At 43.4% G+C, this 24,642-nt stretch overlaps 2 protein-coding genes across 4 annotated transcripts in view; both read right to left on the bottom strand.

Moving 5' to 3' along the window:
- Positions 1 to 11,094, bottom strand: part of FAM13C (family with sequence similarity 13 member C) — a 38,846-nt gene extending 27,752 nt beyond the window's left edge. Inside the window, exons 1-3 of one of the 2 annotated variants that reach the window (XM_039366782.1) lie at positions 10,578 to 11,094; positions 5,656 to 5,836; positions 1,761 to 1,882 (exon numbers count right to left, since the gene is read on the bottom strand). In XM_039366782.1, coding sequence (XP_039222716.1) covers positions 1,761 to 1,882; positions 5,656 to 5,836; positions 10,578 to 10,639 — 365 coding nt within the window. In that variant the 5' untranslated portion in view covers positions 10,640 to 11,094. The remainder of the gene's footprint in view (positions 1 to 1,760; positions 1,883 to 5,655; positions 5,837 to 10,577) is intronic. The other variant, XM_039366774.1, reaches the window with a different exon arrangement.
- Positions 11,095 to 16,814: 5,720 nt separating this feature from the next.
- The window catches only part of LOC120318728 (protein FAM13A-like), a 31,359-nt gene continuing 23,531 nt past the window's right edge, over positions 16,815 to 24,642 (bottom strand). The window contains exons 7-8 of one of the 2 annotated variants that reach the window (XM_039366742.1): positions 22,587 to 22,604; positions 16,815 to 17,563 (exon numbers count right to left, since the gene is read on the bottom strand). In XM_039366742.1, coding sequence (XP_039222676.1) covers positions 17,495 to 17,563; positions 22,587 to 22,604 — 87 coding nt within the window. In that variant the 3' untranslated portion in view covers positions 16,815 to 17,494. Of the gene's footprint in view, positions 17,564 to 22,586; positions 22,605 to 24,248; positions 24,298 to 24,642 lie in introns of those variants that run through there. The other variant, XM_039366759.1, reaches the window with a different exon arrangement.

Here is a 24,642-nt window from a genome sequence, read left to right as displayed (position 1 = left end):
GAAGAAATCTTGGATTAATGAAAGGAAATGCTGACGTGGAATTGCACATTTCTTTTTTTTTAAGGGCCTGTAATTCTCATTGATCACCCCACTCAGCTACATTTTATCCTCTCTAGCAAAGACAGGAGTCTCTACAATGCCCTGATCATGTCAAGTAGGCTAGTTTTCCAGATAGACATAGCCCGCCTGCTGGTCTGGGAATTTGGGGAGCTGAAGTCCACACATCTCCCAGTTAGCAAGTATGAAAAACCCTGGCCTATACTGTCTGAGGTAAAATAAGCAAATCCCCTTCAAATTTCCAGCTTAGATATTTTAACATCTCCATCTTTAGAAAGTCTCGGTCTCTTTTCATATTTAGCTAATATTTCTGACTTACGGTAACACCCCACAGCTCAGAGTGTCTATTCCAGTGGTGGCGAACCTATGACACGGGTGCCAGAGGCGGCACTCAGAGCCCTCTCTGCGGGCACGCACGCCGTCACCCCAGTCCTAGGCCTTCAGCTGCGTTTTATAAAACCTTTTCACTTTAGGCCTCCGCCACCATGTCCCCCCCCCAAAAAAAGTTCAATCAATCAGTCAATTTCAACTTCTTGCAGGAAAAAAAAAGATCTTGCAAAGTTGGAATTGATTGATTGAACTTTTTAGTCCCACCCAGTCTGCTGTTACACTGCAGCCACGCCCACCCAATGGGCCACACCCACCCGGCACCCAACGATGCATAAGTGTGTTTTGGGTTGCAGTTTGGGCACTCGGTCTCTAAAAGGTTCACCATCACTGGTCTATTCCTACAGAAATCACAATTTCCAGCATCTTCTTGCCTGATGTAGCATTATGCCTGCGCACTATTTTCAGAGAAGACTATTTTTTTTCCCTTTTTCATTTAGAGGTTTGTTTTGTTTTTGTCTTAAGCAGAAAATATCTCAGGCTCCAATTCTAACAGAGAAGTCCACGGAACAGGAGTCCATGTTTCTTGCTTTTCCAGATTTCTCTCCAATTTCATATTTCTGTGTGGAAATCTACCAAGAACTTAATACACCACCTCATCTAATGCCCAGGTAAAACTGAGAAAACAAGGAAGGGGGCTGGCCTTGTCCGACACCCAAGAGGCCAACGTGAGTGAATGCAGCCTACTTTGAGTTGGGTGAATAATGTGGGAAGTCAGTCCCCCAGAGAAGGAAATATTAAAAGGGCAGGAAAATATATTTCCTCAAAGGATCTTAAAGAGGCAGAAAAGCATGCCCAGTTTTTTTTTAATAGCCCCAAGTCTCCCTCCCCCAAGCAGAAACCAACTCTGTGGAAAAACAGATGTAAGCCATTCAGGAAGGTTGAAGCTAGAAGATTACGAAGACAAAAACACCTAAAATCTACATACCCCATCCAAACTCTAAGTCAGGACATAATAGCATTAACTCACAGATGCCAAAGGCACACCCAGACTCAGGTCAGAATACATGACACAGGAAACACAAAGCCTCAAACAGGGAAACAACTCTAAACAAAAGCCCCAGAGGGTATAAAAACCCACTCCCTACATGTGCTCACTCTCTTTTCTTCCAGAGCCATCTTCCTGTCTGGCTCTCCTCTTCAATAAACTGCAACCGTCTTTCTAAAGCAGTCACCATATTGTTTATCCCCGGCTTGGACTGAAACACGATGAAGACTTTTCTTCCAACAAGCTGCTAATATATATATATATATATATCAGCCCCCATTTATTGTCCCCAGAAGCCACCCAGACTCATTTATGCAAAAAGGAATACCTGGGTTGAAACTTGAGAGCTGCTTCCTGGTATCTGAGTGAGATGTTCTCAGCATATTCAGTAGCTGATGCCGCTGTTTTCTTCTGGCAGTCTGAGAGCCAAGATCCTGCATTTCCCATCTCCTGTTCAAAGAGGGAAGAGCAAAATAAAACTACATTCGAGCAAGTGAGAGCCAGAGTGATGGTGACTGTCTGTTTTAGGAGGGGAGGGGAATTAAATGGGAAGTGGGAGGAAGAGGATGAAGAGGGAAGTCAAAAATTCATCTTCTGCTGCTTATTACAGGTAGTCCTCTATCTATCATTATCATCTATCTGTCTATCTATCTATCTATTGTCTGTGTCTGTCTATTTATCTATCATCTATCTATCTATCTATCTATCTATCTATCATTATCCGTGTCTGTCTATTTATCTATCTATCATTGTCAGTGTCTGTCTATCTATCTATCATCTATCTATCTATCATTATCAGTCTGTGTCTGTCTATCTATCTATATCTATCATTGTCAGTCTGTCTGTGTCTGTCTATCTATCATCTATCTATCATCTATCTATCATTGTGTCTGTCTATTTATTTATCTATCTATCTATCATTGTCAGTGTCTGTGTCTATCTACCTATCTATTTATCATCTATCTATCTATCTATCTATCTATCTATCTATCTATCTATCTATCATTGTCAGTCTGTGTCTTTCTATTTATCTATCTATCTATCTATCTGTCTGTCAGTCTGTCTGTGTCTGTCTATCTATCTCTTTCTCAGTCTGTCTGTGTCTGTCTATCTATCTATCTATCTATCTATCTATCTATCTAATCTATGTATCTATCATCTATTCATCATCTCTATCATCTGTGTCTATCTATCTATCTATCTATCTATCTATCGTCAGTCTGTCTGTCTATCTGTCTGTGTCTGTCTGTCTATCCATCCATCCATCCATCCATAATCCGTTTAGTGACTGTTATAACGACACTGACTTATGACTGTTTTTCACACTTACAACCATTGCAGCACTGCTAGAGCCACGTGATCAAAATTCAAAAGCCTGCCAACTGACTCATATCTATGATGGTTGCTGTGTTCTTGGGTGACGTAATCACCTTCTGACAAGCAAAGTCAATGGGGAAGCCAGATTCACTTAACAACGGTGTTACTAACTTAAAGACTTCAGAGATTTACTTAACAACTGCGGCAAGAAAAATCATAAAATGGGGCAAAACTCACAATTGTGCTCATTAAGACGAGGACTACCTGTACAAATATGAAGATGACAACCTAAGGGCTGCAGAACATCCTGACGTTTCCTATTGTGGGAAGTCAGCCCCCCAGAGAAGGAAATATTAAAAGGGCAGAAAAATATATTTCCTCAAAGGATCTTAAAGAGACAGAAAAGCATGCCCAGTTTTTCTTAATAGTCCCAAGTCTCCCTCCCCCAAGCAGAAACCAGCTCTGTAGAAATGCAGATGTAAATAATCCAGGAAGGTTGGAGGCCCCCAGCTAGAAGATTAAGAAGTAGCAAAAAAACCTAAAATCTACATACCCCACCCAAACTCTAAGACAGGACATAATAGGATTAACCCACAGATGCCCAAGGGACACAGGTCAAAATACATGACACAGGAAATACAAAGCCTCAAACAGGAACAGGAAACAACCTCAAGAGCCCCAGAGGGTATAAAAACCCACTCCCTACATGTGCTCACTCTCTTTTCTTCCAGAGCCATATTTCTGTCTGGCTCTCCTCTTCAACAAACTGCAACCTTCTTTCTAAAGCAGTCACCATGTTGTTTATTCCCAGCTTGGACTGAACCATGATGAAGACTTTTCTTTCAACACAATTCAGCAGTGGGAATTTTTTTTCCTCCTCTAACTTAAGATATTTTGGTTCATCTTGCCCACACACTTGCAAATATCTCTTCACAGCCATATTGATGTTACATTTTTTTGACATGAAGCCTGAGACTTTGAAGAACACATACGCTTCTCCTGATATTAAATTCGGAGCTTTTTCTAATTTTTTTCCTCAGAATGAGGTGCTTTAAAAAGAGTGTTCCTTGCTCTGTGGGAAGTCAGCCCCCCCCCAGAGAAGGAAATATTTAAAAAGGCAGGAAAATATATTTCCTCAAAGGATCTTAAAGAGGCAGAAAAGCATGCCCAGTTTTTCTGTCTCCCTCCTCCAAGCAAAAACCAGCTCTATAGAAATGCAGATGTAAATAATCCAGGAAGGTTGGAGGCCCCCAGATAGAAGATTAAGAAGACAAAGACACCTAAAATCTACATACCCTACCCAAAGTCTAAGACCGGACATAATAGGATTAATTCACAGATGCCAAAGGGACACAAAATATACAGCACAGGAAATAGCCCCAAACAGGAACAGGAAACAACTCCAAACAAAAGGCTCAAGAAGGTATAAAAACCCACTCCCTACATGTGTTCACTCTCTTTTCTGCCAGAGCCATCTTTTTGTCTGGCTCTCTTCTTCAATAAACTGCAACCTTCTTTCTAAAGCAGTCGCCATGTTCTTTATTCCCGGCTTGGACTGAACCACGATGAAGACTTTTCTTTCAACAGCTCCACCTACTTAGAATATTTTAACCTCAGTTTTAGTGCCGAGGTTGAACATAAAGAAGTCAAATCCTCCCAGAACACAAGAGATTGTGTCACACACCACAGAGTGACAGCAGCAAAATTCCCCTTTCCTGACTTCTATAGGGCTGCTTCCAAAGATGGCATAAGTTTCAGAGAGATATTGATGGGAGGATAACTATCAGAAAGGTCAACTCAGCCCGTGTAACAGTTGGAAATGGCATTTTGTGTTACACAGCAGGAAAGGCTAAGAAAGATTAGCTGTCATTAATCTCTCTCCTTCACTTGGCTAACAAAAGACTATAAGCTTCTTGAATCACAACAGCACTGTTTAGACTTTAAAAAGCAAGAAGACTTTTTAAAATTGCATATGGCCGCACTAAGAGTAGATAAAAACGCAAACAAGCTTGGTACAGAAAGCAATCAATCATGGCATCTTTTTTGCAAAGTTGATTTTCTCAGATACTTCCCACAATTAACCTTAACAGGGAACGACAATCTATCCACACACAAACACACTCATACACACAAATCAGAATTCCAGCTGAGTAGAAAAACTGCTGTTTACTACTGAAGAAAAGAGACTAAAATGTCCACCTATACACAAGTCAATGGCCAACCCAAAATGTCTGCAGAAGTCTTGTAGTCTTAACAGGTTTTTTAAAAAATGTTCCCGTCTCATCCCAATTGAACTGGAATGTTTAGAGACTACATTGTCTTTGTTTTCAGGATTTATTTCAAGCTTTTTCGCTGCATTTACTGTATAAGGAAGGCCTGGAGCAGTGGTTCTCAACCTGTGGGTCGGGACCCCATTTGGGGTCGAATGACCATTTTGCGGGGGTTGCCAAACAACACAGTCCGCCATTTTTCCCCCCTTTTCCTTAGCTGTGCTACTCCCTTTTATTCTATTGGCTTTTGAAAGCCAATAGAATAGACTCTCTTGAATAGAGTCTAATTCCATTGGCTTTCGAAAGCCAATAGGAATTGTCCAGGCTGTCTCTGCCCTGCTGAGCCCGCCAAAAGTCCCATTCTGCAAACAGTGCTGCACCAGTTGAGTAGTCCTCGACTTATGACCGGTTGAGTAGTCCTCGACTTACAACCGGTTGGGGGTCGCGGCATTAAAAAGGTTGAGAACCACTGGCCTGGAGGAACCTTGTCCATGAGGTCACAATGGGTCGGACACGACTTCGCAACTAACAACAACTGTACAATGCCCCTCCCCCATACCAGAGAACACCAGCCAATCTTAGAAATAAAAATAATAATCCAGAGGCTTTTCTTTTATTATTGATGAAGCAAATTACCTGATTTTCTTCACGGTTTTTCCCATTTTCCGTTTTCGTAAGGGATGTAGGTTTTCTGGATTTTAAGTTCCCCATGCCAATTCTCAGAGTGCCATCGCAGGGGGTCTGCGTGTCTTGAAACACTGCCTGACTTTCTTCTAAGACTACAGATTTGTCTGGGCAGTTTTCCTTGTTTTCATCTCTGGGGGGGAAAAAATCAATAAAAGCACATCTTTAAAAGCACCCTAAAGAATTTTAAGCCAGTAAAACAGGGAGCAAAATGGTGATGCTCAAAACAACACATCAATCATCAAGGTTATTTGAAAAATACAAATTTCCCTTTTTGGATCTCCTAAATGGGCTTTCCCATCAAAGTCACCAAGCCAACAATAAAATGTCTTTATATACCATCACTTTTTTACGCAGAGGGTAAAGAAATCTCAGACTTCAAGGATTAACTACTACAGCCAACTAATGCAAATTTGCCAGATTTTAAAAAAAAAAAATTCTCCTGGGTTTGCTGTTGTGTGTGTGTGTGTGGCTTTGGAATTAACAGTGGGTTTTCACCCTCCAGGTCTGGAGCCCAGCCTGAATAATTATCCAGACCAATACCAATAGCACTATAGCACTTAGATTTATAAACTATCCCATAGTGCTTTACAGCACTTTCTGAGCAGTTTACAAAGTCAGCATCTCATCCCCAACAATCTGGGTCCTCATTTTACCGACCTCAGAAGGATGGAAGGCTGACTCAACCTTGAGCTAATCAGGATCAAACTCCAGGCTATGGGCAGAGTAAACTTGCAATACTGCATTCTAACCACAAGGGCTCCACAGCTCCATAGCTTGGGAACGTCATGCCGTGCCTGATTTCAGTTGTCTGGTTCATCTTCCTTTAGATAAGGTTTTGATCCATTTTCTGTTGCCAAATTGTAGATAGTAGAGATACGTCTTAAGTCCCAAATGTGTGGATGGTGCTCATCTCAGCCTTTTTCAACCCGGCTGTCTCCTGTTTCGCAGCCAGTCATAAATGCAGTTGTTGGGGTTTCAAGAGCTGTAGTCCACCAGATTGCAGTGAACGATGTCATCCAGCCTTCTCTAATAATTAAACCTGCTTTATACAATATAACCAATAACCATTCCTCGTTTCTTTAATCATCTTCTGTAAGAATTTGACCCTTGTTCTTTGTCTAACACAGGGGTGTCAAACTGGCAGCCCATGGGCCGCGCCCACTCCAGCTCCGGCAATGCAAAAAAAAGTTTTGATACATCACGACACGTCACGTGACACAGCGAGTTTGACATCACCAGATAAAAAGAATGTGGCAGGATTTTTTTATCTCTCTCTTCCCTCCACACGTTACACACTCAGTCGCTATTCTTTATTTACCCTTGAAATTTGATATAATTCCTGTTCATTTACACAGCTGCATCCTCTCAATCTCTGACTCAGTTCTTGTATGAGATACCGCTTAGCAATAACCATAGCACTTAGACTTATATACCGCTTCACAATGCTTTACAGCCCTCTCTAAGCGTTTTACAGAGTCAGCATATTGCACCCAACAATCTGGATCCTCATTTTACTGATCTTGAAAAGATGGAAGGCCAAGTCGACCTTCAGCCGGTCAGAACTGAATTCCTTCTTTCTCCTTTATCTTTAAAGTCAATCTATCCATTTTTGCATGCTCTAGAATTTTCTTTATTAGTACTTCTTCAGTTGGTAAGTTTTCATTTTCCCAATGAAAAGCATTGGAACATGGGAAACTTTTTATCAATGGCTAGAAAAACGAGTCAGAGAGAAAGGAAGGTGATATGTAATTTTGAATTTATATTAGTAAGAAGAAGGCTATTGAGTGATGAATTATGCTGTTTGCTAACTAATGTTATTTGGAAAAACCCCAATCCTAACCACAACCCTAACCCAAACCCCAACTCTAACCCCGACCCTACCTTACTCCTAACCCAGTGGTTCTCAACCTTTTTAATGCCGCGACCCCCAACCGGTCGTAAGTCGAGGACTACTCAACCAGTCGTAAGTCGAGGACTACTCAACTGGTGCAGTACCGTTTGCAGAATGGGACTTTTGGCGGGCTCAGCAGGGCAGAGACAGCCTGGACAATTCCTATTGGCTTTTGAAAGTCACGAGTCATAAAAGAGTCAAGATTGCCTACCTCTGGGCTATACCGTTCAGACAAGTGGCTGTCCAGTCTCTTTTTAAAAGCCTGCAGTGATGGAGCACCCACAACTTCTGAAGGCAAGTCGTTCCATTGGTTGATTACTCTCACTATCAAGACCACCTTCGATGTAAATCTGACCCCAGACATGTCACTGCTTAAACCACTTTGCCAGGTCTGAGAATTCCCATGGGACTTTTTTCTTGAAAATTTCTAGGAATGTTGTCAAGTCCTACTTAATGGCCATGAGCATCAGAAGTTTGGCCTTCATTTTTATTAGAGATTGTACAGTTAATTTGAGCTGTACTAGATGATTTTCTTCAAAATCTTAGATTTCCACTTGGAAATACAACATTCCCATGTTGGGATCAGTGGCATCTTTGACCAAGGCAGGAAGTTAGGTACAAGATGTTCAGAGGAGAAGATTAAGCTTCCCAACTTCCTCCGAAACAAATTCAAAATAAATTTTAAAAGAAAACTGGAAGGTTGATAGAGCACAAGTCCAGAGCTTGTGAAGAAATCTCTTGAATTCATTCTTCTTTCTCAGCATGGGAAAAGTTTAAGGAAAGGCAACCGAGAGCATCGCTCAGGAGCCAAGATGAGGATGAGGCATTACCCAATGGAGGACAGTGCTTGGGAGAGGCTGCCACTAAACTTGGATGTTGTATTCAGAGATCACGACATAAACCTAAGACTAAAAATCAGGCTTGTCAGATGCTATATTTTTTTCTATCCTGCTCTATGGAGTAGAGAGTTGGTCTCTGACAGAAGGCCACCTGAAGAGACTAGAAGCATTTGAAATGTGGATTTACAGGTGGCTGTTACGTATACGCTGGGTTGACAAGATCAGAAATGAGGAGGTGATAAGCCTCCTGGGAAAGCCAAGGGAAATCATCAGAACAATTAAAAAATGAAAATTAGAATATTTCGGACGTGTAATGCGACACCCAGAAAAATACGGCATACTCCATTTAATCCTCCAGGGAAAGACTGAAGGCAAACGAGGTCCAGGCAGAAGAAGAACATCGTGGCTTCCAAATCTAAGGGACTGGTTTGGACAAAACTCAGCAGCACTTTTTCGTGCGACTGCTGATAAAAACAGAATTGCCAACAGGATCGCCAACATCCGATAATGGATATGGCAGGAGAAGGAGAAGGAGAAGGAGAAGGAGAAGGAGAAGGAGAAGGAGAAGGAGGAGAGGAGGAGGAGGAGGAGGAGGAGGAGGAGGAGGAGGAGGAGGAGGAGGAGGAGGAGGAGAAGGAGGAGGAGGAGGAGGAGGAGGAGGAGGAGGAGGGAGGGGAGGAGGGGAAGAGGAGGAGGAAGAAGAAGAAGATGAAGAAGAAGAAGAAGAAGAAGAAGAAGAAGAAGAAGAAGAAGAAGAAGAAGAAGAAGAAGAAGAAGAAGAAGAAGAAGAAGAAGAAGAAGAAGATGATGATGATGATGATGATGATGTTGATACCCTCAGACAGCCTCAGGCTTCATTGTTTTTCACTGCCTTGCCCTGCTTTCTGAGAACATCAACATGGGGGCTACTTTGGGTTTCCGGAAAGTGGTGGATCACACCAGCTCCATATTCAAAAAGGAGGATTAATTGCTTCCTTTCTGCATCATTTTCCTAATTTGACCCTGCGGTGGAAAAAAACAGCTAAGAAGATCAGGAAGATCCCTAGGCTTTCCTCTTGGAGATGGGAGGTCTGGGCGGCCACCAGGTCCATGCCCTGCACTGTCCTTTGGGGGTCCTCCTGCCCCACACCCTCCCTTGTGCCTCAGAGCCACAAGGCCCCCAACACACACGTCAGAGCCACAAGGCCCCCAACACACACGTCAGAGCCACAAGGCCCCCAACACACACGTCAGAGCCACAAGGCCCCCAATACACACGTCAGAGCCACAAGGCACCCAACACAAGGCCCTCAACACAACACATGTGATAGACTGCCACTGAACACAGAGGTTCTACTGTTTAAGATAATTAACTCTATCTATTATTCTCAGTTAAATACAGGTACCCAGACAATACGCTCTTTGCTAAATATTCTGACCCCATTTTATCCCTAACCCTATTAAAACTAATAAAAATTATTTTTAACAAAAAACCATAGAGATTCTGTTGGAATAGGGGCAGGCCTTGAGCTGCAGGTGGGCCAGAAGCGGCTTGACTGATGAGAACTGTTTTTTTGGATCCCTCTGTGCCAACGCTGAGCTACGAAAAGGACGCGGCAGCTCATTGGATCTCTAGGAAACCATCTTCGCCTTTCTTGGCTCTTCTGGTTCCCAAAAGGGACGCAACCCCCCCCCCAGGCGAGGCTCCTCCTTCGGCTGAAGGCCCCTTCTTTTTTGCCCCCCTCCCCGCCCCTTCCCCCGAGCTTCTGCAACACACCGGAGCCCACCTGGACGGACAGACGGATAGACAGACAGACACCGGCACTTGGGCTGCGGAAGGACCCTGGACAGCAGCCATGTAGCCCCGATTCCTCTCCAACTAGGCGACTGCAGCTTAAGGGAGCCTTCCCCAGTTGCGCCCTCCCAATTCATCGTCTCTTCCTTTTCCCATCCTCGGAGCTCCTCCGGCGCCGCCACAAAGCCCGAGCCTGCCGAGAGCTGCCCAGCTCCGCTCCTGGGTCCCCGGGGCGCAAGGCTCGAGCCCTCCGCCTCCCTTCGTCCCCGGAGCCGGCGGGACCCGTCCAGCTCTCGCGCGCGCCCTGCCCACCGAGCCAGCAGGCCGGTCTCCCACCCAGCCAAACGCGCCCAACCGCGGCACTTACTCGGGCAGCGCGGAGCTGCCGAAGCTCTGGGGCTGGACGCTGAAGCAGAAGCAGGAGAACATGGGCGCGGGCTCAGCGCGGGCGGCCGCCGCCGCCGCCACCTCCCCGGCTGCCTCTCCGCGCCGGCAGCCCAGCCAGAGGCATGGCCGGCCCCGGCAGAGCGAGCCTTTCACGCGCCGCTCGGCCAGCTCTCCCAGCGGCGGCCCGCTGCTCGGCCGGCTCCGCACATGCTCCGCGTCCTCCCGGCCGCTGGGGGGCCGCCGCGCCGGCCCGGCTTCTCCTTCCCACAAGCAGCCCGCTGGGTCTCCGCGCCGCCCGCCTCGGGCATCTGGCGAGGGCCGAGCTCCGGGAGAGTCGGGCGGCTCCGGCCGAGCCTGGCGGGGAAGGGCGGGCCGGGGGAGGCACGCCGGCGGAGGGAGGGACGGAGAGGGCCCTGCGCCAGCGAGGAGGGCCGCGCCCCGGCCGTCAGCTCTCCAGCAGCTACAAGGGGAGGGGTGGGGAAGGTGGAGGCGCAGCTGCTATCCCCAGAGACGAGCGGCACAATTGTGTCACACACACACACACACACACACACACACACACACAGAGAGAGAGAGAGAGAGAGAGAGAGAGAGAGAGAGAGAGAGAGAGAGAGAGAGAGGCAGACAGACAGACAGACAGACAGACAAAAAAAATCCCAAGAAATTAAAAGACGCTCCTGGGGAGGAAAACTATGGCAGAGGCACCACCCTGCCAACAAAAGTACGTATAGTCAAGGCCGTGGTTTTCCCAGTTGCAATGTATGGCTGTGAAAGTTGCACCATAAGAAAGGCTGAGCGCCAAAGAATTGGGGGCTTTGAACTCTCTGAATAGAAATTCAGATTGTATCTGTTTTTTTTTTTTTTTAAGCCATCTGATTTCTGTTTTCTTTCCCTCAGAGTATGGCCTGAAAAGGGAAGGTGGCTTTGTATTTGTCCCAAATGGCTAGCCGTCACAAAAAGTAAGCACACAATATGTTCAACGTACTGGGGAGGATAGCTATGGCAAATCTAGACAGCATACTAAAAAGCAGAGACATCACCCTGCCAACAAAAGTACATATAGTCCAGGCCATGGTTTTCCCAGTTGCAATGTATGGCTGTGAAATTTGAACCATAAAAAAGGCCGAGCGCCAAAGAATTGAGGCCTTTGAACTCTGGTGCTGGAGAAGACTCCTGCGAGTCCCCTGGACTGCAAGGCGATCAAACCGGTCGGTCCTAGAGGAGATCAACCCCGACTGCTCTTTAGAAGGCCAGATTCTGAAGTTGAAACTCAAGTATTTTGGCCACCTAATGAGAAGGAAGGACTCACTGGAGAAGAGCCTGATGCTGGGAAAGATGGAGGGCAAAAGGGGACTACAGAGAAGGAGGTGGCTGAATGGAGTCACTGAAGCAGTAGGCATGAGCTTAAAGGGACTCCAGAAGATGGTAGAGGACAGGAAGACCTGGAGGAACGTGGTCCATGGGGTCACCATGGGTCGGACACGACTTCGCAACTAACAACAACAACCCCAGAAAGAAGGCTGGAAAGCTCTGGTGGGCCCCAGTAGCAACCACCTTGTGCCAGAGTCCTTTGGGAGGGCAGCAGTGGAGCTGTTTCCAGACTGGCCCAGCCAGCTGCTTTTTTGTCTGGTCCTTTGGGTCTTCCAGAAGAAGCGCCCCCAATGGGACCTTAGGTGAGCAGGTGTCCAGGGAGCTCCGAGGCTGCGGTGCCCTCAACAGCCGGCCGCTGTCCACCCACCAAGGTGCTGAAGGTGGGCTTAGGATGCTTCATAGGCCAGAAGCAGGGTGGGGAGAAAGGGAAAAGTGAGATTGAAGAGTAAACCCGCTTGGGACGGATTATCTCTGAAGTGGGCTGAGATCGTGAGGACATGCCCTCTCCAAATGGCTAGTAGGACATCTTCATGCCAAGAGTTACTGGGGAGGTGAGGATGAACCCAGTGGACACAGGGTTTATATTGCTGACTCTGAAACAGATGGGTGAGGCTGAAGGATGCTGCCCACCATTTCTGTAGGAAGAATCTACCAGAACTTCATTTGTGTCTCATGAAAGAACAGAAAAGGGAAGGGAAGGGAAGGAAAGGAAAGGAAAGGAAAGGAAAGGAAGAAGGGAAGGGAAGGGAAGGGAAGATGAAAATAATGATAATAAAACCCTGTTTGTTCGAGTGATTGATTCCCATGAGTTGGACACCTCAAAAGTTTTCCCAGGCTGGTTTATCCCTCTGAGCATCCAGAAGTGGGGTTGGAACCCCCCAGCTTGGGAAGAGCCTTGGGAAGGCCAACAGATGGGTGAAGTTACCCCTATGAGGTTGGGGATATTTTTTTTTTGCAGGTCACTCTTTCTCAGCCAACCCAACTCACAGGGTCATTGCTGTGGGGAAAATAAGAGGAAGAAGGTGTGTTGGATACATTCGCTGCCTTGAGTTATTTGTAAAAAATAATAAAGGCACAATACAAATAAATCAAATCAAGGTCTGCAGAGCTCAGCCACCATGCTGAGAACAGGCTTTACTTTCAACCTAATGCACTCATTTCCTTTTTTACCGCCCCCCCTCACTTGTTCCTTCTTCCAAGAACAGCTGTCTTTGTTGTGAGGAAGGAGGGAGGCAGGGAAGGTAGCTGTTGCTGTCAAGGCAGCTAGCTTGGAGTGACATCAGTGGGACTTCCAGAAACAATAAGGCTTTGGCAACTGTTAGAGAGGCTGACTTCTGGTAACAGCCCTGGTGATGTTCATAGGGCAAGGAGACCGTGCCTTGGAGAAGGATATTTTTTGCATCAAAAGCCCATCTCTAGTTTGCCTCTCCTTTTCTCCTCTCTTTTTCCTCTAGGCCAAGGGTAGGCAGCCTTGGCTCTTTTATGACTCGTGGACTTCAACTCCCAGAATTCCTGAGCCAGCCATGCTGAGGGGAAAGGGAGAGTTTCCAAGCTGAGCCATGCTGGCTCAGGAATTCTGGGAGTTGAAGTCCACGAGTCATGAGGGAGGCATAGTTGCCTCATGCTGGCTCAGGAATTCTGGGAGTTGAAGTCCACGAGTCATGAGGGAGGCATAGTTCCCTCATGCTGGCTCAGGAATTCTGGGAGTTGAAGTCCTCCCATCGGCCAAGGATGCAAAACATTAAGTCTAGATCAGGGGTAGGCAATCTTGGCTCTTTTATGACTTGCGGACTTCAACTCCCAGAATTCCTGAGCCAGCCATGCTGAGGGGAAAGGGAGAGATTGCCAAGATGAGCCATGCTGGCTCAGGAATTCTGGGGTTGAAGTCCACGAGTCATAAAAGAGCCAAGGTTGCCTACCCCAGGCCTAGATGATAGGAACCTTGGCTCTTTTATGACTCGTGGACTTCAACTCCCAGAATTCCTGAGCCAGCATGGCTCAGCTTGGAAACCTCCCATTTCCCTCAACATGCCTGGCTCAGGAATTCTGGGAGTTGAAGTCTATGAGTCACAAAAGAGCCAAGCTTGCCTCCCCCTGCTCTAGAATATATAATCTCCTTGGGACAGACGTAAACACGGGCATCACTCTTGGCTGCTGCTTGGGCACCTTCTCAGACCTGTTGCCATTTCCTCTGCAGCAGGACTGGGCCTGGCCTTGTCCAGAACCACAAAGGGGGCAGACTTACCCCAAGGAGCTGCAGTGGATGGGGATCAAGCAGCTGCTCTGCTCCAGTTGTCTTTCTCTTCACTGCTCTGTGGTGCAGTGCTTCTGTGAGAGCAGGATGAAACCACAAGGCCATTCCCCACACACACACACACACACACACACACACACACACACCATGCCAACTTAATAGAAAACAAAGGACTAGCTTGGTTTGCTTTGGCAGATGTGCTGAGCTAACCTGACAGATTTGATGCACAGTGATGTCATTGCAATCCATGACGTCTCATTGGGGGGACGTCAAAACATTGACAGAAATGGAAACTATAAGCTGCAAACTGCTATGAATGGCAGTGAAATAGAAGTGGAACTGCCTGGTGAAACAGCCACTAAAGAATGTTTTTCCCTAAAGCAAATGAGGACTTCCGTCTTTAGCAAAATACATTTGTAATCAGAGGGAATTAAATTTTCGCTCAGCTTGTTCAAAGGCATCCCAGTTGATGGTAATGAAATACATCTTCCTTGAGGTTGGGAAGTGCAGGGATAATTCCTGCTAAGTCTTGGAGATTTGCTATTGAACTTGCAAGCCATGGTTAGTATTGATTGCACTAATCGCCTGTGCGCATTTGATTTCCTCCAGAACCAACTCTACTTTTTTTTTATGAAGAAATTTTATTGGTTTTTTTCATTTTTACATAAAAGTGCTTGAGAAACAACGTGGTGATTGGGCTATCAATTATCCAAGAACAAAATCATACATATATCACACAGGTTAATTTCTTAAAAGTTCCCTCTCTATTTCCCATATATTATTTTACCAATTAAAATTATTACATTTGTAAAAAAAAAAAAGCTCAATCAATCCAATCAGTCATCAATCACGTTTATTTTTTTTCTTTCTTTATTTTTTTTTAAACCAACAAAACAAAACATAACACACATACACACATAGTGTATACTCCTCCCTTTTTTTAACAGCAATTTCTTAATGATAATCTTCTATTATTTACATTTTCCCCCCTTATTCTTCTTTAAAATATTTGTCCTTGTTACCCCGTTGTTTCTTATTTGCATTTTTCTTCCTTCATACTATACTTCATACTACGAATAATACATATTATTATTACTATACATTACTATACACACATTTTCCACTTTTGACCTTTCCACATTTATTCTCCTCTATTATTTCTAGTCTCCAACCAGTCATACCACTTGTTCCATATTAGATAGTATTCTGTGTCTTCCTTTTCTTTTATCTCTTTTGTTAATTTGTCCATCTCAGCACAGTCCAGGATTTTACTTCTTCCTCTGATGTATATTCTCATTTTTCCAGAACTGTGCATATGCTATTCTTGCTGCCATTGTTATAGGTAGAATTAAGTACCATATTTCTTTACTATATTTTCTGTTTAAAATACCCAGCAAGAAGATCTCTAGTTTCCAGTCTACAGGTTGGTCTATTATTTCTTTGATCCATCTTCTTATTTTAGTCCAGTATTTTTTCACAACTGGGCATGTCCACCATAAATGATAATATGTTCCATGTACTTTTTTACATTTCCAACATGTTGGTGAATTGTTCTGGAACATCTTGGCAAGCTTTGCTGGTGGGAGATGCCATCTGTAAAACATCTTCAACTGGTTTTCCTTGAATGCCATTGACATGGTCAATTTTATGTTTATTTCCCATATTTTTTCCAATTTCTCCAATTCTATATTATATCCAAAAAATTTTGCCCATCTAATCATCATTAATCACATTTCAATTATAAGAATCCAAGTCCTGTTTTTAAGCTTTACTATTTTGAAAATTACCATATTCCAATTAAGCTTATATAGACATATTAACACTTCAGGCATCCCTCATTTCTCTTTTCCCTATCATGGTGATCTTATCTAAGATAAATATGTTATCCCAAAAAGCAACATCCTTACATTTTTTTAGATATAGCCTATTGCTTAAACTAATACATCATTTATTAATACTATGACTTCTCTTATCACAAATACCTCCTCTTCTCCCTCTATTACAAAATAGTTATCTTGGTTAAAATAAAGATATCAGTCCAAAAAACTACATGTCTGTCTATTTTAAATATATATTCTATCGATCAATTAAGTAAAATTTACCCCTCCAACTACTTGTCATCTGTAATACCAAATATTGTTACAAAAAATATCCTTTTACAAAATCACCTCTTTCATTTGTTATTAAAACAATCCAAGTGTCAACAACCTTTTTAACCCATTCAGTGGAATTTTAAGCCACATTTGTAAACCTAACTCTAGCTTTCTTTCTATGCCAAACCGGTTTCCATAATAAAGCCTCTGCATCATCAAACCTCAACATTTGAGTAAAGCTACTTCTCAATACATGAAAATAGTCAAAGTTCTCTTCTCTTTCTTCCAATGTTAGTAATAGTAGTAAAGTTGGAAGGGACCTTGGAGGTCATCTAGTCCAACCCCCTGCTCAGGCAGGAAACCCTACACCATTTCGGACAAATGGCTGTCCAATCTCTTCTTAAAAACTTCCAGTGTTGGAGCATTTACTGCTTCTGGAGGCAGGCTGTTCCACTGATTAATTGTTCTCACTGTCAGGAAGTTTCTCCTTAGTTCTAGGTTGCTTCTCTCCTTGATTAGTTTCCACCCGTTGCTTCTTGTCCTGCCTTCAGGTGCTTTGGAAAATAGCTTAATTCCCTCTTCTTTATGGCAGCCCCTGAGATATTGGAATATCAGGAGATGTTGTCTGAATAGTATGGTCAATTTTATTCCTTGAGAATCAACTCTACTTTTTAATGAGAATTTATGTTAAGTGAAGAGGAAAAGAAGAGGGGGTGAGGGACAAATTATAACGGTAATGACGGGCAAGAGAGAAATGATCTTTTGTAGAGACACCAGTAGTCCTTATCGTGGAAAAAAAAGGGTTCTGGGATGCACAAAAGCATGTCATCCAAAGGAACGTCCTGCTGACAGTTCCGTGGGACCTAAAACAGCTCTCTTTCAAATCACTTCTGGTGTTTCCAAGGCCGAGGCAGGTCATCTGCTTGCCCACTGTTTGCCACTGCTGTGATCTGGGCTCAGAGCTAAGTCCTCGGAGCAGGACTGGAGAATCATCACTCAAAGTTGACCATGGCTATGTTCAGCCAGGTAAGAGGCGCCAACAGAAGACCGGTTGGGGAGGGGGACTCTGCCTCCTGCACCTTCACTACCTCATCCTTAAAGTTGAGGAGGGATTCCTGAAGCAAGGTGTTTGGAAGTAGCTGCTGTAGATTTGTGCGCAGAAAGGATTTGGGAAGACGGCTACAGAGATAATATTCTTGGAAAGCCTGAGCTTTTTTTAGCAAGGTGTGAAGAAGAAGCATCCTCAGCCTGAAAAAATAACAGTGAGAAGAGAATCCCATTCAGAAATCGCCACTGGGCTCACATTCACACTCCCCCGATCCCTAAGGTATGCTATCACACAACACCAAGGCCTAGAAAAAAGCAGGTGTGAAGGTACAAAGCTGCCCAGAGACCTTAGCATCTTCCAGGCTCCTTATCACCTCTGAAGTTTTAATTTATTTTAGATTCTTTTAAATGAATCAATGTGCAAACAGGAAGACCCTCTGCTGCGAAGGGAAGCACCAGCTCCAAGCCATTATAGTTCTGTCAGATTCCTGGGCAAATTCTTACACAAGGAAATGTGATATACAGCAGTGGCCAAAATTGTGGAAACCTTTTGGGACAAGTGTATTTTTGAGGTTTGATGGCTAATAACACCACTTTTTGGGGGGGTAGTACCATAAAATTATATATCAATGGAAAGATAATTTAATCGAGAATGCAATGCAATATAGTTTGTTCAATTATCTGTACTGTATTCTATGAAAAGCGATAGCCAAAGAACCAGAAAAAGGAAGCACAACTTGCTCAGGTTGATCTCAGGTAGCTTTCCTTCATCTGATTGTAGCCAACGAGCATGAGTGTTTAGAGAGCCAATCAGGTGTCATCTTGTTTTGGCAATGAGCCAATCAGATCGCAGTAGGATTCAGTGATTGATGTCCTGTATTGAACCTGAAAGAAGGACATTGGTCAGTGTGTTATGTGATCGGTATCAAGTTGGTTGAGGGTTTTTTTTGTGTTCTTTCATTGAGTGAGCTTGTAAAATGTAATAAAATTAAAGTCATGGTGCAAAGAGTTGACTGGTTGCCCAGAAAGTGATGTAAAATAGTATTATGAAGTGAACAAGCCTACAATTATAAAGAAATTAGAAGAAAAATGGGTGGAAACTTAATCAAAGGTGGCATTTCTGCTGTACACTTTTCCCAAAAGGTTTCCACAATTTTGGCCACTACTGTAGCAGCAACTTGGTTTGGAAAGCTGCCCAATGACTGGGAAAAGAAAAAGAGAGAACTGTGTGGGCAGAGGCAACCTCAGTAGTTCACCTCCACTACATGGGCTGTGATTCATCACCCCCATCATGGCAACTACTGTAGTTTTCAAGGGTGCTCCTGAGAAGGTTCCCCAAATTTCAAGTGTGCCCTCATCCAAACCTCAGACCCAAAATGTTGAAGATACCTAGATGACAGTTGTTTTTGTTGTTGATAGTTGCGAAGTCATGTCCGACCCATCACGACCCCATGGACAACGTTCCTCCAGGTCTTCCTGTCCTCTACCATCTTCTGGAGTCCATTTAAGCTCACGCCTCCTGCTTCAGTGACTCCATCCAGCCACTTCATTCTCTGTCGTCCCATTCTTCTGTTGCCCTCCATCTTTCCCAGCATTAGGCTCTTCTCCAGTGAGTCCTTCCTTCTCATTAGGGCTTGAGTTTCAACTTCAGGATCTGGCCTTCTAAAGAGCAGTCAGGGTTGATCTCAAAGATGAAGCAATTTTTTAAAATCTTCTTCTGGACTGTTTTAAATAGAAAATTGTACAATGCAATATTTCCTTAAATTGCTCCCGAATCAAATAATAAATATCAATGCATTAATTTGTCCGAAAGTTGAAAGATTCAATTTTCTTAATTGAATGTCCAACTGGGTCTGCGAATCTCATCCAGCTAAAAAATCAAAACTTTCAGCGTTCCTTTTGTAAACAAACAAAAAAAAAATCTTAAGACCCCCTAGAACAGAAACTCAACCATCTCTTTTAGATTTTGGCAGATGGTATCCATGATAAAAGATCTCCTGGGGCTGCAATGGAAGCCATTGCTGGCTGATTGGGCTCTAAACCCATAAAATGTTTTCTCCATACATTTACTCATCTCTTTATTCTGATTGTCATTTCAGCCACTGAATTCCCGTTTTTGACATCCGTTTCTTAGAATGAGCAGAAGTCGTGCCTGTTTGCTGGCCTGTTGGACAGTGGAAAAAAACCTGGATGTTGGGAGCAATTTAATGAGTGGAGGGGTGGGGGTGTATCAGGATGTACGCCAGGAGAAAAATTATGTTTCGCTGAGAACGTGTGACTCAGAGGCACAGAGAAACATGAAAATTGGAATAGCCTGAGCGAAGGCAGCTCTCTAAAAATACTCAATAAGTCATTTCTCTCCTCATCTTCTGAGGTTTTGCCACCAGCAACCTTCTTAGATTTCCCTGAGGCACACCTGGCCAGTCTACTTTCAGTACACAGCTAACAATGGCCAGATCCGTTGAATTAATTAGCCTTCCTCTGAGCCAGCAGCTCCTGGGTTTCTATGTAATTTCATGCCTCATTTGTGTCCGGCTGAATTGACCTGCTTTATTTCTGTTTCTACAGCAGAAGGTTTTCTCTGTTATTGTTGTTGTTGTTAGCTGCGAAGTCTTGTCCGACCCATCGCAACCCCATGGACAATGTTCCTCCAGGCTTTCCTGTCCTCTACCATCTTCTGGAGTCCATTGAAGCTCACGCCTCCTGCTTCATCCAGCCACCTCATTCTCTGACGTCCCTTTCTTCTATTGCCCTCCATCTTTCCCAGCATTAGGCTCTTCTCCAGTGAGTCCTTTCTTCTCATTAGGTGGCCAAAGTACTTGAGTTTCAACTTCAGGATCTGGCCTTCTAAAGAGCAGTCAGGGTTGATCTCCTCTAGGACTGACTGGTTTGATCTCCTTGCAGTCCAGGGGACTTGCAGGAGTCTTCAGCAACAAAATTCAGCTGGTGACCTTCTGTCACAGACTCCAAGCCGTGCAGTGTTTCTTCCTCCAATCTAATATAATCCATTCCTAACTTTAAGAGAACTTGTGTGGCCTGCAAGAAAGAGGCAGAAGGGGAGGGGAGGAAATGCAAAATGACTGCCCTCTTCTGATCTATATATTACCGGCACGAACGAGACATACACACCAAATTATGTAAAGGCTATAGAGGAAGGAGCAATCCATCATCTCAGCGATGCCCTGAAGAACAATAATCAGTCTCTGTGTTCATTAATTATTTACCACATAAAAGCGTGATGTTCCACCAGGCAAAGCTCGCTGGTATTTCTTTAAGCAAAAATGCATTACGGACTCAGCCAGTGTCATGTTTAGCCCTGCAGTTCCCACCTTACTTTCACAAGACCATCACATCTTCCAAGATGGAGCTATAGCCCAAATTCTCGAATCCCGGGCATATTTGTTCAATGATGCAATCTTCGATCTCCGGGAAGAGTATACTCCAGTTATTTATTGTTAAAACAACATTTAAAACAATAAAAACAGTTATATACAAGATTAAAACAATTTAAGATTAATACAATCTTGTATATAACTGTTTTTATTGTTTTAAATGTTGTATACTCTTCCCGGAGATCCGGGTTTTCTCCCATGTAAAATTGGAAGTGTCTTGGCGACGTTTTGATGAAGTCCCATTCGTCATCTTCAGGCTGGTGTTTTTGGCTTCATGCTTCTAGCGAACCAACTTGATAGCGATCACATAACACACTGACAAATGTCCTCCTCTCAGCTTCAATACATGACATCAATAACTGATTCCTACTATACTGACTTCCTCATTGCCAAAACAAGATGACACCTGATTGACTCTCTAAACACTCATGCTCATGGGCTGCAATCAGATGAAGGAAAGCTCCCTGATATCAACCTAAGCAAGTTGTGCTTCCTTTTTCTGGTTATTTGGCTATAACTTTTTATAGAATACAGTACAGATAATTGAAACTATGTTGTGTTACATTCTTGATTAAATTATCTTTCCATTGATATATAATTTTATGGTACTACTCCCCAAAAAATACACTTTTCCCAAAAGGTTTTCACAATTTTGGCCACTACTGTGCATACATGTCCACCTCATTGTTCCTTGTCAGGGAAAGCCCCGTTATGCAAAGCATAGAAAAGCTGAGCTGAAGCACAAATCATTGCCCTGATCCTTTGCCTTCTGCCCTGATTGGAATGTTTGGAATTGGCAATCACAGCATCCTGGGGAGCTTGCAAATTGGAGAAGGTCGATGTGCGCATTTTGAATGTTCAATGTTTCTTTCCCAAGATTTGGCCCAAATCCAACTTGAAATCCCCCTGGCAGTTTTAAGACTATCTTATTGATTCCAAAGCATGAAGGGGAGATTTGTGTACGCCAAATACAGTGAATCACAACTCACAACAGCCCCGGGAGCAAAGCCAAGAGCAAAGATGCTGAGATGTGCAGTTGATTATCTTCAGGAGAGTCAGACATTGTTCATCCCTGCCTCAGCTTTAGTCTGTGTCAGCATGAAAGCTGTGTCGGTGGTATGAAGAAGCAGCCTATTGTACGTTTGCTTGAATTTCTGCAAGTAATCACATCTCTGCACATTAAGATGGCAAGTCACTCCCATGGATGCTTACAAGAGATGGCCACTTTGGGAATCTTCTGAAGGACAGCAATTAGCAAGAAAATGCACCTTTTTCTCGGGCTTGTTTGTTTAGCATTTGTTTTATGGGAGAAAGAGAAGAACACCCAGCCAAAATCTTGTTGTTGTTGTTAGTTGCAAAGTCATGTCCAACCCATCGCGACCCCATGGACAACGTTCCTCCAGGCCTTCCTGTCCTCTACCACCTTCTGGAGTCCATTTAAGCTCACACCTACTGCTTCAGTGACTCCATCCAGCCACTTCATTCTCTGTCGTCCCCTTCTCCTATTGGCCTCAATCTTTCCCAGCATTAGGCTCTTCTCCAGTGAGTCCCTCCTTCTCATTAGGTGGCCAAAGTACTTGAATTTCAGCTTCAGGATCTACTGTGTGTACTGTGTGTAAATTCTCACCAAGGCACACAAACTGACACATCAGTTCATTTTTCAGAACTTGATGCCAGAGGATGCGAAGCTCCAGATCATCTGCATTGTGAAGACCTTTTCAATACAATTAGCCAGTCAAGACATATATTTAGCAGCAGCAAAATTCAAGACAGAGCAGGAACAGTGATGGAAGCTGTGAATGTTCTGTTCTCTATTTCTCTAGCGATCTCACCTGGCGCACGGAGGCAACCTGCAGAGCATCAGGAAGAGAAGTAAGAATTGAAATTAGAAATGGACCAACTGGATTATCCATTATCCAAAACAAGCACAGTATTTGATGCACAGAATTTTTTTTACTATCTCCAAATCTATAGATTTAATATCTATAGAGATAATTGGATTCCTAATGTGTTATTCTAGCAACAATACATTGCATACAAGTAAACTATTCATGGATTTATTTTGCCGGGCTGAAATTATGAGAGTTCCCAGGGCCTACAAGCAATTTAATCCATCTCTGAAGCAGGATATTACAGTCCTTCGGGGTGCCAACTTCTCATTTGCAAAATAAATGACAAAGATCCCAGCCAATTCTTAATGCTGTTTTCTTTCCAAAGTGTTCTGTTGCTTCCCTTGTTTATGTTAGGTCTTTGGGGAATCACCACTTTGCTGTGCCACTAAGTATAAAATGGTATCAAAATTGTATTATTTTAAGCTTCCTTGTGGGAACAATTTCAGAGATTAGGGGAATAGATTTTGCCTGGCTAAAGAACTGATCTTGTGAATAAGCACATAGTTTTTAAAGAGTCTTTTCCTTGATTTGCATGCAATCAACAGATTTAAAATAGTGATCTTTGTAAACCTCTCTATCCTTACAGCACCATGTATTAAGGAACTCCTTGCGTTCCTCATAAAAGTATATATTTTTTATTATTTTTCATCTTTGTTTTGTGATGCATTGCAGACTATATTCTTCACAACACATCTCTCCAAGGAATCTTATCCGTTTTTTTTCCAATTGGCAACCTGCTGATGAGTTGCAAAAATAAAAAGTATGAGGCTGTATTTTATTAGCTCATTGTTCCTCTTCCTTTAAGCTTCTCTCCCTACGCTTATGAAAATGGACGTGGGTGTTGGCACTGAAGGAAAATACTTCAGGGTCTGAAGGAATTTCACATCACAATAAAATAAGGACATGTTTTCTGATGCTTCTACCTGGCCTTATTGCTTAAGCCATTGTAGATAAATTTATGTGCTGATGTCTGCTCATTTGATAAGACTGGATAAACTACCAGGTGATATCATGACAAAACTAAGTTAATGTCTAAACCTGAGTCTGAACGTTTATTAACTTAAGTAAAGCAAAAAAAGGAAATTCTAGGAATGTTATATGTTGGAACTTCTTAAAAAACTTTCACTATTTTTAAATTTTAGACCAATAAAATGAACAGTTAGCTGTAATGAGCCCTGGAAGCTTGAGTTGACCCCCCCAAATGACCCATGGAGGCTTTGGTTGGCCACCAAAGAGCTGTAGAAGTTGAACCCCAAAACCCTGGAACTGGGTGTTCAGGCCAGCATCACTCCAGAAGTCTGAGTTCACTTGAAATGACTTCTAGTGGCTTGATTTGACCCCCAAATGAACCCTGGAAGCTTGAGTGGACCCCAGAATGAGAAATTATGTAAAGGCTGTATAGGAAGGAATGTTCCATCTTCTCAGCAGTACCCTGAAGACCAACAAACAGCTTCCATGATCAATAATTACCTTCTTTCTTCTTCTTCTTGTGCCATATCCATTATCGGACGTTGGCGATCATGTTGGTGATCCTGTTTTTATCAGCAGCCGCACGAAAAAGTGCTGCTGAGTTTTGTCCAAACCAGTCCCTTAGATTTTGAAGCCACAATGTTCTTCTTCTGCCTGGACCTCATTTGCCTTCCATCTCTCCCTGGAGGATTCAATGGAGTATTCTGTATTTTTCTGGGTGTCGCATCACACGTCCAAAATATTCTAATTTTCATTTTTTAATTGTTTTGATGATTTCCCTTGGCTTTCCCAGGTGGCTTATCACCTCCTCATTTCTGATCTTATCAACCCAGCTTATATGTAACAGCCGCCTGTAAATCCACATTTCAAATGCTTCTAGTCTCTTCAGGTGGCCTTCTGTCAGAGACCAGCTCTCTACTCCATAGAGCAAGATAGAAAAAATATATCTACCAGATAAAAATTATTATGTAGCACATCAGAAATGAATACATCTATCTCATTATGAATCAGAAAGGTTTGGCAACAA

The sequence above is a fragment of the Crotalus tigris genome, unplaced genomic scaffold, assembly GCF_016545835.1.
Source record: "Crotalus tigris isolate CLP2741 ecotype Arizona unplaced genomic scaffold, ASM1654583v1 scf7180000017598.18339901613:2243638, whole genome shotgun sequence".
NCBI lineage: Eukaryota > Metazoa > Chordata > Lepidosauria > Squamata > Viperidae > Crotalus > Crotalus tigris.
The sequence above is the reverse complement of the archived record's forward strand: the minus strand, read 5'-3'. Positions and strand labels throughout refer to the sequence as shown.